The sequence below is a fragment of the Bufo gargarizans genome, chromosome 1 (genome assembly GCF_014858855.1).
Source record: "Bufo gargarizans isolate SCDJY-AF-19 chromosome 1, ASM1485885v1, whole genome shotgun sequence".
Classification (NCBI taxonomy): Eukaryota; Metazoa; Chordata; class Amphibia; order Anura; family Bufonidae; genus Bufo; species Bufo gargarizans.
In genome coordinates this window covers 404,277,263-404,295,994 of record NC_058080.1, presented here as the reverse complement: position 1 = coordinate 404,295,994, position 18,732 = coordinate 404,277,263, and the positions used below count along the sequence as shown (strand labels likewise).

General features: G+C 46.8%; 1 protein-coding gene across 1 annotated transcript in view; it reads left to right on the top strand.

Moving 5' to 3' along the window:
- NCBP1 (nuclear cap binding protein subunit 1) overlaps positions 1–18,732 on the top strand; it is a 92,547-nt gene that overhangs the window by 32,856 nt on the left and 40,959 nt on the right. Inside the window, exons 7-12 of the mRNA XM_044271306.1 lie at positions 3,873–3,942; positions 4,039–4,254; positions 9,936–10,033; positions 16,784–16,847; positions 17,040–17,150; positions 17,369–17,433. Of these exons, the coding sequence (XP_044127241.1) occupies positions 3,873–3,942; positions 4,039–4,254; positions 9,936–10,033; positions 16,784–16,847; positions 17,040–17,150; positions 17,369–17,433 (624 nt within the window). The remainder of the gene's footprint in view (positions 1–3,872; positions 3,943–4,038; positions 4,255–9,935; positions 10,034–16,783; positions 16,848–17,039; positions 17,151–17,368; positions 17,434–18,732) is intronic.

Below are 18,732 nucleotides of genomic sequence, written 5' to 3'. Positions count from 1 at the left end.
GAAGCGGATCCTGCGCAACCTGCGGTCTAGCAACACGGGGCCGGGTACGCCTGGTTCTATCAGGGACCTCAGCCTCCTCGTCCGAACTTTGGGTCAGAGAGCCACTGCTTTCTACAGGTTCGTATTCTGACCCGCTGGATTCATCAGATGAGGGTTCCCACTCCTCATCCGACTGGGTCAGAAGCCTGTAGGCCTCTTCAGAGGAATACCCCCTGTTTGACATGTGGGCAACTAAATTTAGGGGTATTCCCTGAGACTACCCAGGTAAAAAAAGCAAGCCTGTCTTACAAAGGGGAGGCTAGCGAAGTACCGGAGGCCGCTGCGGTTGATAAAAAATATCAAAAGTGATTTTTTTATCGCCGCAGTGTGTGTAAAGTGGATGTGCAGCGATCAAAAAAAAATTTTTTTTTGTCACTGCGGTGGGGCGGGTGTGGGCGAACGCACGTGTGGGCGACCCAGGGCTGTGGAGTCGGTAGATAAATGCTCCGACTCCTCAGTATTTTGTACTTCCGACTCCGACTCCTCGACTCCGACTCCTCTGTATTTAATATGCAAATGTATTTTATACATTCCTTGAAGGAAAGAAAGAAGTTCTTCTAAGCTCTTCTAGCACAGAGAGGTAGTTGGGCAGAAGCTGCTACCTTCTCCTTTGTGTGCTGATCTTCTGCTGAAGATAGGGCAGTGGGAGGATCCAGGAAGGGACATTTATTTTAAAACATGATTTCCCTAGAATAATCCCATAGTCATGTTTAAAGTTTAAGATAACATTCTGAGTTTACACGTTTTATAGCCTTAGGCCCCATGCACACGGCCGTGTGCGGGCCGTGGAACCGCGGCCTGGATCCCTCCTGAGAGCAGGAGCGCACGGCGTCACTGGTTGCTATGACGCCGTGCGCTCCCTGCTGCCGGCACAGTACAGTAATACACTGGTATAGATCACGGTGAAACACGGCCGTGTGCATGGGGCCTTAGCTGAATGACAGCAGTTTTTCCAATGGTTTACAGCTTCAGTCTTGAACTATTGACCCTCCATTCCCTTCACTTATACAAGTGTCTCTAGTCCTGCAAAACACATATTTACTTAATCCCTTATCAGTGAGAGGCTAGGTAAACCATGGGCATTGTGTTCCCTGTAACATCAGAACACAACACAATGGAAAGTATATGTATTGCCACTCCAAATTGTGCATTGCGTGCCATATAGTGAAGCATATGAAAAGCATGCTTCTTCACATCACTGAACGCGTTTGTTTTGCGGTTACATGAGGCATGCATTGGCCTTTATTCTTACAGTAGAGAAGTCATTAATTATAACTGTTTATGAATTCGGACATTTAAACTTGCTTTTTTTTTTTTTTTATTCCAATTTAAATTTAGTAGGAGTCGGAGTCGGTTCATTTTTTGCCGACTCCGACTCCGACTCCAGGTACCCAAAATTGACTCCGACTCCGACTCCACAGCCCTGGCCGGCGACCGATCAGGCCTGATCGGGCAAACACTGCGTTTTGGGTGGAGGGCGAACCTAAAGTGACACTAATACAGTTATAGATCTGACAGTGATCAGTTTTGATCACTTCCAGATACTATAAAAGTACAAATGCTGATTAGCGATACGCTAATCAGCGAATAACGGACTGCGGTGCGGTGGGCTGGGCGCTAACTGATCCCTAACTACCTAACCAAGGGACCTAAACTATACCTAAAACCTAACGGTCAATACCAGTGAAAAAAAAAGTGACAGTTTGCACTGATCACTTTTTTTCCTTTCACTAGTGATTGACAGGGGCTAGAAGGGGTGATCAAAGGGTTAATAGGGGTTCAGGGGGGTGATCTGGGGCTAAGTATGTACTGTTGGTGTACTCACTGTGAAGCCTGCTCCTCTGCTGGATCCAACCGACGAAAAGAACCAGCAGAGGAGCAGGCAGCCATATAACAGATCATATTTACAAATATGATCTGCTATCTGGCACTGCGATTGGTTTTTTTTGAAAATCAGCAACCTGCCAGCCAATGATCGCTGGCTGGCAGGTCCTGACGAAATACTCCTCTATGAAATGCCGGCCCGCGATGCGCATGTGCGGGCCGGCTGCGGCGAAATCTCGCGTCTCGCGAGATGACGCGCCGATGCGTCCAGGAGGAGAAAAGCAACCACCTTCCGGACGCATCGGCGCGTTAGGCGGTCCGGAGGTGGTTAAAGGGGTTGTCTCACTTCAGCAAATGGCATTTATCGTGTAGAAAGTTAATACAAGACACTTAAGGCTCGTTCACAGAAATGTTTTTTTGCGTTCCGTATGCGGAACCAATCATTTCAATGGTTCCGCAAAAAAAAAAAAACTGAATGTACTCCGTATGCATTCTGTTTTTCTGTTCCGTTCAAAGATAGATAATGTCCTATTATTGCCCATGGCCCATTGTCAATGCGTCAGCAAAAAAAACAAAAAAAAAACATAACACATATGGAATGTACTCCGTATGTCTTCCGTATCCGTTCCGTTTTTGCGGAACCATCTAATGTAAATTTTATGCCCAGCCCCATTTTTTTCCTATGTAGTTACTATATATGCTATACGGAAAAACGGAATCGAACCGGAAACACTACTGAAACGAATCTGTTAAAAACGTCCCGCAAAACACTGAAAAAGCCATACGGTCGTGTGACAAGCCATTACTAATGTATTGTGATTGTCTATATTGCCTCCTTTGCTGGCTGGATTCATTTTTTTTATTTTTTATCGCATTACACACTGCTCGTTTCCATGGTTACGACCACCCTGCAATCCAGTGGCCATGCTTGCACAGTATAGGGAAAAGCTCAGGCCTCCCTGGTGGCTGGAACCGCATGAACCACACAGGACAGGATTTCGGGGCCGTCGTAACCATGGAAAGAAGCAGTGTATAATGTGATGGAAAAATGAATAAAGTCAGCAAAGGAGGCAATATGGGTGGTCAAAATACATTAGAAGTGTCTTTGTATAAACTTTCTCTACATAATAAATGCTATTTGCTGCATGCAAACCATCAGGTTTTCATTGAACAGACCCTGACACTCTTTACTGCTCATGTGAAAGAGGCCTTAAAGGGACACTGACAGGCCCAACAAGCATATTTAGGTATCTATATGACAGTCCAGGTCTTATAAGGGGTATTAAAATCATCTAAGTATCCCCCCTGTCCACATTCTAAATACAGTAAACTGAAGTTTTATAACTTGCTTGAACCGTCTTCAATCTGCCCAAGGGGCGGCGTTTCACCTCCACTTGCGCCCAGCCAGCCGCTCCCAACTGCCGTTTTTAAGCGCCGCCCAGCTCATCAATATTCACTTTGCTGGGCGGCTTCTGCTGTCCCCGCTCTGAAGCGCTGCGCTGAACAGTGCCCGGCGCATGCGCCGGATCTTGTGAAGTCGGGGACAGTAGTAGCCGCCCAGCGAAGTGAATATTGATGAGCTGGGCGGTGCTTACTGTACCGGACTTCACAAGATCCGGCGCATGCGCCGGGCACTGTTCAGCGCAGCGCTTCAGAGCGGGGACAGCAGAAGCCGCCCAGCAAAGTGAATATTGATGAGCTGGGCGGTGCTTCAAAACGGCAGTTGGGAGCGGCTGGCTGGGCGCAAGTGGAGGTGAAACGCTGCCCCTTGGGCAGATTGAAGACTGTTCAAGCAAGTTATAAAACTTCAGTTTGCTGTATTTAGAATGTGGACAGGGGGGATACTTAGATGATTTTAATACCCCTTATAAGACCTGTACTCTCATATAGATACCTAAATATGCTTGTTGGGCCTGTCGGTGTCCCTTTAAACCCCAAGAGGGACAGGCTTTGGTTGTATTTCTTGTGTGTGTGAATGCAAAGCTTGATACACTTCTTACTCTTCTTAGGCAACGTCAAAAAATCCATTTTCCTGTGTTAAAAGTATGGTCAGCAGATAAGCCTCACCCACAAGAGGAGGTAAAGTACCCTTTTTTTTTTTTTTATTATTTTTTTTTTTTTGTTTGGTTGAAATATTGTACGAGGCATTGTTGGTTGACGCTTTTTCTTTTCTAGTACCTGGATTGTCTTTGGTCCCAGATTCAAAAGCTGAAGAAAGATCGCTGGCAGGAGAGATACATATTGCGCCCATACCTTGCTTTTGATAGCATATTGTGTGAAGCCTTGCAACATAATTTGCCACCCTTTGCACCACAACCTCACACAAAAGATTCTGTCTATCCCATGCCAAGAGTCATATTCAGGATGTTTGACTACACAGATGCTCCAGAGGTAACGTGTTTTTCGAGGTGCTGTACAAGGTATTTCTCGCTGGTATCATTGGGGGACACAGGACTGTAGGTATAGCTGCTTGCTGCCACTAGGAGGCGACACTAGGCTGAAAAAAGACTTGGCTCCTCCCCTGCAGGCTATACCCTCTCCAGCCAGGAGAGAGCATGTCAGTTTTTAGCTTAGTGTCTGTAGGAGGCAGACCTCCCTGCCTTATGCACGGCGGTTCCTTAGTTGATTCCTTATTTTTTCTTTTCCCCTTTTAGGTTTGGGAAACAGTCGCCTCTCTGTTGTCCCGGGGAAGCAAGGCCGGCGTCGGATTCCCTTACCGCCCTACCTCCCCACAGAAGAAAAAGGAGGATCCAGGGCAGCCCAGCTCCCCTTCTTTTTGCCAGCCAAGGGGTCACCTAGGTCTGCCAAAGAAAAAGACCCTCCCGCCATACCAGACTCCAGACTTTCCTCCTAACTTCCCCCTCCCCGCCCCCGGTCCTCAAGGCAGCTTTAACCCTTCCTGGCCAGCCACCTCTTTGAGGCCGGCACCGGATTATCTGGGGTTTCTATCTCCAGTGCAATGTGCTTTCATGTTAAAGAATTTAACCCCTTCCTGCCTCTTGTCCACTTGAGGCTGGGCATCCCATTTTCATAAAAAAATTGTTTTTTTAAAGTGCGTCCATACGGGTCCTCTCCTTTCAGCCCTCATCACCGCAGGACCACCCTGTCTGTGTGGTACCAGACTGGGCCCGTGTCCTATCTCGGTTAGAGGAGGAACTCTCATAGTTTCCCAATCCGCCCTCCAGGGTCGTTTGGTTGATAATTCTCCACCTGCGCAATCCAATGGAGGACCTCTGGAAGTTCCCAACTGCAACTGCAATGGGCAAGATTCTGACGTGAATTAGTTACAATCTTCCAAGATTGCGTCCACGGTAGACAGCAGTACTTGTTGTATGCATTACCCCCTTTCCTGCGAAGTATTTGCACTACGACTGGATACAGTACTTACCTTATGCATTAGCCTCTTCCACAGGTGGCGTTATGGCATTATTACTGGTTACAGTGTTTACCGTATGCATTAGCCCCTTACATAGGTGTAGTAATTGCACTCCCACCGGGTTCAGGACTCACGATATACATTACCCCCTTCCATAAGCGGTGTACTTTCTCGACCATTGGATTCACTTCCTGCCGTATGCATTACTCCCTTCCATAGGTCGTGTACTTGCCGTATGCGTTACCCCCCCCCCTTTCCCCTTTATAGGTGGAGTAATTGCACTACCACTGAGTGCAGTGCTTGCTGTAGGCATTACCCCCTTCCGTTGGTGGGGTATTGCACTACCACTGGATGCTATTTCATCAGTCGCATTGCTAACACTAGTGATCCGCTAATGGGGGGTGATAACTGAGCACCTTGGGATGCGGCAATTCAACTACGTAACGGCACTAGATGCCTTAGCTTCTTTCACAAGTGGGGCGTGGCAAGAGTCTGTACCCACTGGTGCTCTGTACTCTTCATCTAGTGGTATACGGGTGCTGCCAGTGGATACTGTGGCTATTTCCACGTGGTATCTTTCTTTTCGGTGGTGGTTCGGGGTATGAATATGACAACCTCTGTCCTCTCAGGGTGTTACCCAGCAACACTTTGTGTCCTAGAGACCCCTATCTCCATGGGCCTCGACCGTTCCAGTGGTATTTGTCCTCAACAATATGTAGTGCGTACTCCATTGCACATAATATTGTGATTACGTTCCAGCGAGTCGAGTGTTGCACTGACTTGTGTTCTCCTTCACATGTGCAGCTTTTACGCTAGTGCTAGAGTTCGCAGTCGATGCAGTAGGGCATCCCCCTCAGGTAGGGGTTCTACCCTGACGCTAGCTTTGGTTACTCCTGTTCAGTGCCCTTCCCATGTGGAGTGTTTAAGGTTAGCTCTACTTAACTGGGGCAGTATGGTACCATTGCTTCTACTAGATGTCCTCAGGCCTCCCCCTCAGCTTTGCGCTGGCGGGGGATACTGTGGCTACTACTGTATGAGGGGTCTTTGCATTGCCACTACATACTATGGTTCCTCCTGCACAGCTCCTTTTTTCAGGTGGCGGATTCTTCTAGCACTGAATTCGGTGGCCTCTGCTGTGTGGCTTCCTCAGGTGGAATATGGCACTGCCACTAGATCCTGTGGCTACTTCTGTATAGCGGCAGTTTCAGATGGGGAATCTGCTTTAGCCATATCCTCCTTTTTTCTTATTTTTATTTTTTTTCTTCTCTCCTGTCTTTTTCCTTCTCTGGCTCAGGGTTCACGGACACCCCGAAAGCCTTGGCTCCTTCGTTACTTCTTTCCCCTCATCTGCATTTGCACGGGGTATTGGTCCTGTGGCCTTCTCTTTCCAGCCAAGTTCCGGACTCGGCTGGTGGGCTGGGCTGTGGCGCCTAGCACATCCCTGCTTGAGGTAAATCCTTCCCATTGGTCCTGGGTGTGCTACCTGTATCTACAATTACCTCTCTTAAGACCTGAGTAATGACTGTCATGTCAGTCCGATGGTGGTAATACTTTTTTTTACTGCCCATTCCGTGGGTAGACTAAGAGACTCACCACGCCAGGCAGAGCGGGGTTTCTGTCATGCCTTTGCCACCACTGATGGACGTTTCGTTCCTGGAACAGAACACCCTTTCTATTTCTTGTTCCTCCTCGAGCTGAATGGTCGCCTGCCTCCCCCAGTAGCCATGCATGGTACTGCTCTGGAATCTCATCACTATTTTTTCCTATGTGACCAGTGTTTCTCGGGTACGGTTGGGGCATTGGACTCCATCCGGAAGGAGTATTTCTCTCCTCTTTGTCCGCTTCAATTTTCTCCGTCAGATAGCATTGCCACACTGTCAATATATGGTCGCTGGCGAGGCTTCCCACCGCCGGTGATTCTCACATCGGCCTTACTTCTACCTATCTCCAATGTATTGGTTCTTTGGCCTGCGGTTGGGCATGCCTGATTCAGGCTTTTTTTTTCTCTGTGGTTTATCAATCAGCTTCCCTTGCTAGAAGTCTCATCACAAGCCTCTACGGCTCTGGGGGCATCGGTCTACCAATTCACCACTTCCTACAGAGCGTTTCTCTTTAGCACAGGAAGATCCTGTGGTCCTGGGATATTGGCTCTGTTTCCAGGGTTAGGGCCTGGTACCTGGCTTCGTCCAAACGACCTGCAGGTCGTTTGGTGGCTTTTCAGTGAGGAACATGACCTCTCAGCGACATCTTCTTCCCCCACCCCCCTTTTCTTTCTGGGAAGGTGGCATTCCTGGTGGCGGGTTCATCCACCTGGCGAATTTCGAATTGGTAGCGCCTTTCTTGTATGTACTTTTATTTTAAATTTTATATTTTCTTGTCATGCACCCACATAAGGCAGTGCTCCGCCCATTACCTTTTTTGCTGAAGGTAGTCTCCGCCTCCCACGTCTACACAGACATTGTTTTACCTTCTCCCTCGCATCCTAGAGAGGGAGTTCTCCATCAGCCATGGGATTTGGGCTTGGAGGTTTGCTTGTCCATGACTAGCTCTTTCCGCAGTACCTAGTTATTCCTGGGCCTCCAAGGGGACGTTTCCTGGTGGATCTGTTTGACAATTGCTGAGGCATTCCGCTCCCGGGGCAAGGCATCGCCCAGCGGAGTTGCAGTACACCCGACTAGCGGTCGGCGCTTCTTGGGTTAATCTCCACCATGCATATAAGGCAGCGTCTTGGTCTTCCTGGCACGCTTTCTCCAAGTTTTACCAGGTGCTTTCCTAGGCATCGCCAGTGGCGGCTCCGGGCCGCAAGGTCTTGCACGCGGCAGTGTATTAAGCATTCGTTTTTTTCCATGGGCGTGTGAATCCCCCTTCCCCGTGGACTTTGGGATGTCCAACGGTCCTGTGGCCCCCAATGATACGAGCTAGAGAACTAGATTTTTGTGAACTCGCCTGTAAAATCTTTCTCGCTTAGTTCATTGGGGACACAGCACCCAGTATCTTATTATTGTTGGTGGTGGTGGTTGGTTGCCGGTCAGATATTCAGCTTGGGTTCGCTCCCGCCGGCGTTGGTTGCATTTTATCTCCTTCGCACATGTTTTTACTGCTCCCTACTGCTTGGGCACAAACTGGAATGCTCTCTCCAGGCTGGAGGGGGTATAGCCTGCAGGGAAGGAGCTAAGTCTTTTTTAAGCCTAGTGTCGCCTCCTAGTGGCAGCAAGCAGCTATAGCCACGGTCCTGTGTCCCCCAATAAAAAAAAACGAGAGATTTTTTACATGTGAATTCGCAAAAATCTTTTTTTTTTTTTTTGTCTGTGAACTGCTGGGGCCTGTCAAAAGGCAAACTTAAAACGCAAACTAAGGCTACTTTCACACTCGCGTTTTGGCTTTCTGTTTTTGAGATCAGTCATGGGCTCTCACAAGCGGTCCAAAACGGATCAGTTTTGCCCTAATGAATTCTAAATAGAAAAGGATCTGCTCAGGATGCCTCAGTTTGCCTCCGATCAGCGTTTTGTTGTCCGCTTGAGGAAACTGAGCCAAACGGATCCGTTCTGGCACACAATGTAAGTCAATGGGGACTGATCCCTTTTCACTGACACAATCTGGCACAGTAGAAAACTGATCCGTCTCCGATTGACCTTTTAATGGAGTTCATGACGGAACCGTCTTGGCTATGTTACGGATAATACAAACGGATCTGTTCGTGACGGATGCATGCGGTTGTATTATTGTAACGGATCCGTTTTTGCAGATCCATGATGGATGCGCCCAAAATGCGAGTGTGAAAGTAGCCTTACACGTCCCAGCACCTTCCAATCCAGCTGACAATACGTTGCTAGTTGTAGCCCTGGAAGAGTAAGGGCCGCTTCACACGAGCGGATGCCGTGCGTGGCATCCGCTCCGTGAAAGAGTGCCAAGACCCGCTGCAGACTGCAGAGGCACGGAGCGGTAACATGACTGTTAATGCTCCGTGCCTCTCTGTGATCTCTTTACTACGAAATCACAGTTGTCACTGTGATTTCGTAGTAAAGAGATCACAGAGAGGCACGGAGCATTAACAGTCATGTTACCGCTCCGTGCCTCTGCAGTCTGCAGCGGGTCTTGGCACTCTTTCACGGAGCGGATGCCACGCACGGCATCCGCTCGTGTGAAGCGGCCCTAAGGATACAGCCACACTGTTTTGGACGGGCATTTGAAGCAGATCTGCCTCCAGGATTGTCGGCCAAAGCCAGAAGTGGATTTGAATGGAATCAGAAATATATAAAAAAGGATTTTTACTTCCACTTCTGGCTCTGACTGAAAATCCTGCAGGCAGATCTGCTTCAAAACCTTGTCCAAAAAACTGTGTGGCCGTGCCCTGAGGAGCAGCTGTACTGAATCGAAGGGGACTTGAAAAGTAAGTTTACTTATTATTTTGCACTTGACTATTTATAAAAAAAACTAACAAAAAAAAAACTGAGGACAAGAAGTATGTTGATGTGTGGATACAACAATTTAATTGCATTTCTGTAAGATTATTGTGCTGTGTTGAGCATAAACATACAGATTGTAATTTCAATAGCATAGCTTCTAAGTCAATAAATGTGCTAGCGGTGCCATGTAACACATGTGTAATGTTTGTCAGTGATTTCACTGAATCACGTGAAATGAATGAAGTTTTTTTTTTTTCTGTCCACACTATAAAATGATCTGTGTTTCTTAGGGCCCAGTGATGCCTGGATCACATTCTGTAGAGCGATTTATTATAGAGGAAAATCTGCACTGGATCATTAATTCCCACTGGAGAGAGAGGAACACCTGGTAAACCATTTTAAGTGATTTACTGTACAGTGCTTGATGTGTTTTTGTGCAAAGATCAGAACAATTACTTTCTCGCCCATATTTATTTGGGGGGGGACACAGGAACCTTGGGTATAGCTATGTCCTCTAGGAGGCGTTGACACTAGGTAGAAGCTTTTAGCCCCTCCTCTGGCAGCTATACCCCCTCCAGCCTGGAGAGAGAGAGCTTCAGTTTTTTTTTTTAGTGTCAATAGGAGGCAAGACCTGAAGATTTTTTTTATTTTATTTTTCCCTTTTTTCTGGTGGTAAACTGGTCGCCTAGACTCCCTGTTCTCCCGGGGGAGCATGTCAGCGTTGGCCTGCCACTCTGCCTCCTCCCCCACAAGAAGACAAGGTGGACCAGGGCAGCCTGTCACCTATCCAAGTCCCTCTTCCAGTGTCCTACCACTCCGGTGCCAGTAACTGAAGGGGTGACCCTGCTGGAGAAGAGTAAAGGTGAAGTTGGTGGCAGGACAGATAAGTAATGCCTGCTCCCAACCTTCATCTTCACCTTCCAGGTGCAGGATGGTTTCCCCCCCACTGACAAGCAGTGGGTATCCTTTTTCCGTCCAAAACGGGCCTCGAAGGCGTTTCCTCGCCATAATTATTTTTCGGCGGTGGTTTCTAAGGCTTGGGACCATCCAGACATGTTTTTCCACCTCTAAAAAGCTGGATGTTTTATATCTATTCCCAGCAGATTGTGTGTCCACGTGGGCATCCCCTCTTAAGGTCAACCCACCAGTGGCCTGGCTAGCCCAAAATACGGCTATTCCTATAGCCGATGGATCCTCCCTTCAGACCCCTGAAGACCGTCGGATGGAATCCTTGACAAAGTCCCTCTTTGCAGCCACAGGGTCAGTCCATAGGCCCGTGTTCGCCTCTGCTTGGGTGGCAAAGGCAATCTCTGAGTGGGGCAGTCAGCTGGACCAGGACTTGGTATCTGAGGTCCCTGCTCAGGATCTCCGATCCTTGGCACATCTGTTCACCCAGGCGGGGAAGTTCCTCTGCGAAGCATCCTTGGACGCAGGCGCCCTCATTGCGCACTCTTCAGCGCTTGCAGTCACCTTGCGCCGCGAGCTCTGGCTGAAGGTGTGGGCAGCGGATGCAACTTCCAAGCATTCTCTAACCGGACTTCCCTTCGCTGGTACCCGGCTGGAAGAAATTATTTCCGAGGCCACGGGAGGTAAGAGCACCCACAACCTAGAGCGAAGTGTGCCTTCTCACGCTAGGTCAGGTTCCTCACGTGGTAGGCCCTTTCGTGCCCACGGCGAGCTCTTCCGTGCGGGGGCAGCGGCGGGTTTACTTCCCAGGATCGGTGCAAAAAGCCATCCTTTCGGGCACAACTATCCTGGCGTCCCGGGACTCGGGCTGCTTGACCTTTCGCGGCTAAGCAACCCTCAGCCTGAAGGTGCGCCGCCTCCTCTTCCAGGACGTCTGGTGGACCCACGTCTCCGACGCTTGGGCACTCGGGATGGTAGTATCCTCAGGATACGCGATCGAGTTCTCGTCCGTCCGTCCCCCCCAGACAGGTTTTTTCAATCCCATCCTCCACGGGAACCTGAGTGGGCTGCCGCCTTCTCCCAGGCCATTCAGTCCCTCCTGGACCGAGGAGTCATCTCTCCTATTCCCCCAGCAGAGAGATTCAAGGGGTTCTACTCTAACCTTTTTGTGGTCCCAAAAAGGAGGGCTCTGTGCACCCAATCCTGGACCTCAAAGCAGTTTCGGATGGAATCCCTTCGTTCGATAATTGCTTCTCTAGAAATGGGGGAATTCCTTTCGGCCGTAGATATCCAGGACGCATACCTTTACGTCCCCATCGCGCAGAGTCATCAGCGCTTCCTAAGGTTTGCAATTGGAGACTATCATTACCAGTTTGTCGCCCTCCCTTTAGGGCTGGCGACTGCGCCTCGGATCTGGCCTTACACCACTCTGTGAGGGTTCTTCTCAACTGCAGGCTTCCGTCCATTTGCCTCTGCATGAAAACATTAGGGAAGATGGTCGCCTGTTTCGAGGCGATTCCCTTTGCCCAGTTTCACTCTCGCACGTTCCAGAGGGCGATCCTGTCTTCCTGGGACAAATCGTCCGAGAGTCTGGACTATCCCATCCGCCTCTCTCCTCAAGTGAGGTCGTCCATCTGTTGGTGGCTGTCGGTTCCAGTTCTGGGAAGGTCCTTCCTTCCAATATCCTGGACGGTTGTTACCACAGACTCCAGTCTGCAAGGTTGGGGATGAGTGTTCCCTCCCAGGACAGTCCAAGGCACATGGTCTCGTTCGGAGTCCAAGCTTCCGATCAATGTTCTGGAGCTCAGGGCGATTCTTCTGAGGGGTCGCCCGGTCAGAGTCCAGTCGGACAACACCACAGCGGTGGCGCGGATGTGGAGAACTGGACTGCGGACTTCCTCAGCAGGACGACAATAGATCCGGGCGTGTGGTCCCTTCACCCAGAGGTGTTCGAGGCGATATGTCTACGTTGGGGTCGCCCGGACGTGGACTTGATGGCCTCAAGACTCCATCGGAAACTTCCCACCTTCCTCTCCCGAGCAAGAGATCCGGAAGCTTGTGGCGTGGACGCCCTGATCTCCCCTTGGCAGGGGTTCTCCCTCCTTTACGTGTTTCCCCCCTCCTACCCAGGGTTCTAGGGAAAATCATGATGTAGGGCATTCCGACGATCCTAGTAGCCCTAGATTGGCCCCGTCGCACATGGTACGCCGACCTCTGTCTCCTTATAGGAGACGTCCCTTGGTCACTGCCACTCAGAGACAACCTTCTTTCGCAGGGACCGGCATTCCTTCAGCATTTAAGGTCTCTTCGTTTGACGTGTGGCTATTGAATCCGCCATTCTGACGCAAAGAGGGTTGTCGGCGGATGGCATCCGCACTATGATTCAGGCCAGGAAGCCTGCATCGTCCAGGATCTATTACAGGACCTGGAGTTCCTTCCTGGGTTTCTGTGAAAGCTGGAACATTCCCCCACTTCGTTTTTCTCTCCCCACGGTCCTGTCCTTTCTACAATCTGGGTTGGACCTTGGTCTGGCCCTTAGTTCTTCCCTTCCGGTGTACGGACTCCCTTTTTGTCATTCCGGAGGGTCCTCGCAAGGGATTGGCGGCCTCCAAGGTGGCAATCGCACATTGGATTCGGGCTGCAATTGCGGAGGCATACCGGGGCAGGGTTCCGCCCTTCGGTGTCACGGCTCACTCCACCAGAGTGGTGGGCGCATCTTGTGCTCGGAGGAATCGCGCTTCGGCTGCACAGTTGTTTAAGGCGGCTACTTGGTCCTCCTTACACACGTTCACAAAATTTTACCAGGTGCATACTTATCATACTTATGCATCGGCGGACGCTGCCTTGGGCCGCATGGTCTTGCAGGTGGCAGTTTCTTAGATGCCTGCAGAGACGCTTGCTTCCATGGGTCTGTGTTTTTATTTTTATTTTTTATTTTATTTTTTTCCTCCCTCCCTGTGGACTGCTTTTTAGACGTCCCACGGTTCCTGTGTCCCCCAATGAATATGGGCGACAATTTTTTTTTTTTTTTTTTGTAAAACTTGCCAGTAAAATCTTTCTCGATCTTTATTGGGGGACACAGCACCCACCCAGTATTGTTGTTTGGCCACATTTGTGGCTGTTCTGGTTAGAACCCAGTTGGGTCCTTGGCATGGTTGGTGTTCCATGTTTTTTCGTTGGTTGGCTTGCTTCTCCTACTGCTTGTACACAAACTGAAGCTCTCTCTCCAGGCTGGAGGTGGTAGCTCCTCCCCTGGAAGCTATAACAGCTTTTACCTAGTGTCAATGCCTCCTAGAGGACATAGCTATACCCACGGTTCCGGTGTCCCCAAATGAAGAGCGAGAGAGAGTTTACTGGTATGTTTAACAAAAATCAATTTTTTTTTATTTAATTTTTTTGCATCTCTGATGCTGGGTTTTATAGCTGAGGCCAGGGATGTAACCTGCCATTTACTGTGTATTGGTTAGTTATGCAACATGCCTGATTCTCTTTTACCTGTAAGTTGAGCGCTGCTATAAGGGCCTTCTCAACGCTTTTTTTTTCTTTGTCATTAAACACTTTGCTAATCAAAAGCATCCTCCTAGTGTCCTGTCTACATTGCAAGATTTCCAAATGGGTATTATATTAACTAGAAAAAGTATCGTAATAGTGTTTTTTTTTTTTGTTTTTTTTTTAAACTTTATGGGCAGTGTCACATAAATCCATCTTTCTGTAGCCATTTTTATGCAGTTTTTTTTTTTTTTTTTTTTTGGCTAAAGTCAGATGTGCATTATATTTTTCGTTCCATTCCAACCTACTTCTGATTTTGGCTTAAACTTTTTTATTTTTATTTTTTTAATGTTTTCCCATAGACTGCTGTAGGAGGAAAAATGCCAGAAAAACATTGACTAAAAAAGCCACTCCCCAAAATGCATGTAAAGACAAATACACCAATTTTTTATGGCTGCTTTTTTCTTAATTTTTTTTTTTTTATACATGCCACAAAATATGTAGTGTGACACCAGCTTTATGGTGGCTTGCAGCCTACTACCTGATAAAATGGATACGGTATCGGAGAATCCATTAGACTTATTGAGCTAAGAATCAAAGCTGTTCCACAGAAAAGTGACCTTTTTGTTGCCCACAGCAGTCAGTTAAACATCTGCTTTCTTTTTGTAAACTGCATTGAAAAGAATGAAAAAATGTTTTCTTATAAGCCTGTTATAGTCAAGGCAACGGCCTTCACATCAGTTTAAGGGCTCTTTCAAACTAGCTTGTCCTGTGCGGAGATCATGCTCTGTGTGAGCGTGATATCCTGTTTTGAACACTGCTCGTTTTGACAATATAATGATTTCTAATCCTGTATCTGCTGAATTATACTGAAAGCATTATGGCAGTATAAGGCCTCATGCACACGACCGTTGTGTTCCGTTCCGCAAAATGGGGTTCCGTTGTTCCGTGTGTCTTCCTTTATTTTTAGAGAATAGCCAGACATAAAGGAAAGTAAAAAAAAAAAGTCTAAGTCAAGTTTGTCATGCAAATGATAAAAAAAAAAACGGACGCGGATGACAATCTTGTGTGCCTCTGCTTTTTTTGCGGTCACATTGACTTGAATGGGGCCGCAAATCGTGTTCCGCGAAAATAATAGGACAGGTTATATTTTTTTTTTGACGGACTGGAATCACGGACGCGGATGGCAAACGGTGCATTATCCGAGTTTTCCACGGACCCATTGAAAATCAATGGGTCTGCAGAAAACCGCAAAAAACGGAGCAACGGACACAGAATAAAACAACGGTCATGTGCATGAGGCCTAATTCTGTAGAAGTAAGGTCATGCAGAGATGCATAGCATTATAAATCCATTTAATGCCATGCGCTCCTGAGAAACAAGCAGTGTCCATAACATGGAATCGTGCTCACACCCGGAGCGTGATTTCCACACAGTACATGCTCTTCTGAAACTAGCCTTAAAAGGTCACTAAGTTTCCAAAAAAACTTTTGATGTGTCATCGAGAGTGCTGAGACCCCCACTGATCCCTAGAATGAGGGCAGAGAAGTCGTCATAGCCTGCTGACTTTATTTATTTTTAAAGTTAGCGATCCTTGTGTTACTCAAAACTCAACATTTATACATTGGAAAGGCATGCCAAAAAGAGAAATCAATACCCTGTGTGCGGTCTTGGCACTGCCACAGCAAACCTTTCTCGCAAAGTAAAAAAGAAAGATCACTCTGAGATTAGCTAGACTAATGACAGTGTCATCATTGGGGCAAACCTAATTTCTGTGAAGTCAACAATAATCTAACATGTCCGTTAATATTGTCTAAACTGGTGTTGGCTCGATCATAGAAATTGCTGACAAATTTTCGTTCCACTAGTTTTCTGGAGTGAAAAAGTGCATGTTTGCAACTTTTTAAACACCACTTGCACAAAAGTTTTGCTAAGTGCCACTTTTCCACAGCCTTTGCCACTTTTCTGAAAAGGGGGCATGGTAAGGGAGGGTCCGGGTCAGTGGGCCAACCACATTTGTTTTGTCATCTTTTACTCCAGTTTTCTGGTGTAAAAAAACACTGAAATCTATACCAGCCAGAGGCTGGCATAGAGATCCATAAAGGCGCATGAACTGCCAGATTCTGTCTCTAACTCATGGCGAGCACAGGGTCATCATAGACTGGCATGTGCCACTGGTCTGTGAGAAATCGGGTCCTATGACTTACCAACTGATAGTAGCTGGGTATTAATCTCTTAAAACCAGACACAAAATGGGGGCAATTGCCTTTAAAGGTGTTGTCTCCTCTCAGACAATGAGGGGATATTGCTAGGATATGCCCCCATTGTCTGACAGTTGCGGGTCCCTCCATTGGGACTACACCACCTACATCGAGAACAGAGCCCTGAAAGTGGTGGAGGATGCATTGTGCATGCGCAGCCACCCTCTATTCATTGGGGCCGCCGAAAATAGCAGAGCACTGGCTCTATTTCTATCGACCCATAGAAATAAATGGGAGCAGTGGGCTCCTATTCACCTCTATGGAGAGAGCGCTTGGTGGTTGGCCGGACCGGAGTCCTCCAGCCACCATTTTGCGGGGCTCTGTTTCGGAGATGGGTGTGGAACCCGCACCCATCAGACGATAGGGGCATATCCTAGCGATTTGTCCCCATTGTCTGAGATAAGATCACCCCTTTTAATTCTGACATAATGGTGAAAATTCTTTTGTGGCTCTTTTCTAACAAGACTTTGTTTTTCCTTTAGTGCTGCACAGCTTCTCAGCTACCCTGGAAAGAATAAGATCCCTTTGAACTATCATATTGTGGAGGTATGTCCTTTTGGAAGAAACTTTTATATATATATTATAATTTTTTTTACATTTTTAATTTACTTTCAGCATTGACAAGTTATATAGGTTGGGATATAAAAAGCTACAAAAAGACAATGTAACCCTGTGTATAGCAGTCAGTTCAATGTGCATTTGTTCTAATGTACACCTTACTTTTATTTCTTGCTGTAGGTGATCTTTGGACAGTTGTTTCAGATTCCAGTTCCACCACATATAGATGTCATGTACACAACATTGTTAATTGAGCTTTGCAAGCTACAACCAGGATCCTTGCCGCAAGTGGTATCCTTTTAAAGTGCAGTTGTCGGAGTCTTTTATAGATATTTCTTGTATATACTTGGGTTCATATCTTGTCAGCTTATCGCATAAATGTGCCAAATATTTAGAGAATATGTATCGTAGACCAACTGTGCTGTGCATTTGTGCTCAAGATTTGACTTTTGTAATATGCTTTATTTTGCAAATGGCTTATTGTCCAAATTCCTTAATGATCAAAACAGCTTGCCCAAGCTACTGAAATGTTGTACACTCGCTTGGATACAATGAATGTAACTTGTATTGACAGGTAATACACTCCTAATCTCTTAGCACAGAAGTGTGCAATTATTGAACTATGAAATATGTTTAACTGACTCATTTATTAATGTGAATTCTTCTAAAATTTGTTGCAACTGTCACAATTCGGTATTTCACACATTTTGTTTTAGAAAAATCCATTATAGCTTTAAAAAGTCACATATTATGGAGCACAACATATTTGCAACTTTTTAAGTTTGCCACTTTTCAAGGTGGGGCTTAGTAAAGGGAGCCGGGCTTTCACTGTCCACTGTATTTACTATAACTTCCACCAGAAACTGACGTGAGTTATAGCTCAGATCTACACCACCCCTAGCTGACGTAGATTTCAGTTTCTGGCACACAGAGGGGCAGAGATGTACATCTGCCCCCTAATAAACTATGTGCATCTCACTCCAGCACAGGCAGGTTTTTATTGATGACTGCCCTCCTTGAGATAAAATTGTGGGAGCCTTTTGGTTGCTTTGGCAGCCTGTGGCCCTCTGAAGGCTCCAAGGCCTGCCGCAATTTCTATCGAGCCCTGTCTGTGGCAGGGCTTAATAGAAAGATGGTAATTTTCTCAATATCTGTGATGGACAAACATTGCAGTGTATGGTATAAGCGGTCTAATGATTGCATGTTTGAAGCACCCTAGGGGGCTTAAAAAAAAACAAAAAAACTGTCACCCTATTTTACAAATAAAAATAAACTGTGAAAAAAATAAAGACCTTTGGTATCGCCACATCTGAAAATGCCCAAGCTATTAAAATATTAAAGTATTTATCCAGTGTGGTGAACAGCATGATGCCAGGGAAAAAAATTAAAATGGCTGACTTGCCATTTTTAGTCTGTTCACCTTCCCCAAAAAATTGAATAAAAAGTGATCAAAAATTCATAAATGCCACAAAATGGTATCCATAAGTGAGCCCTTACACAGCTCTGTAGATGAAAGTATAAAAAGTTTATTGGTTTTATAAGCCATAGTATAACTATAAAAATGTGGTATTGCTGTAATCGTACTGACCCCCAGAATGAAGGGAACGGGTCAGTTTTACCACCTAGGGAAAGCTCTATAAATGAAACCCAAACGGTAGAGGAATTGCACTTTTCTTCCAATTCCTCTCCATTTAGATTTTATTAAAAAATAAATCATTTTGCCACTACATCATATGGAATATTAAGTGATGCCATTAGAAAATACCTCTTTCGCCTATGTGAACAGAAAAATAAAAAGTTATGGCTCATGGAAGCCAGGGAGTAGTAAACATGAAAAATGTGTCAGGAAGGGGTTAACCCCCACTGCTTCAGT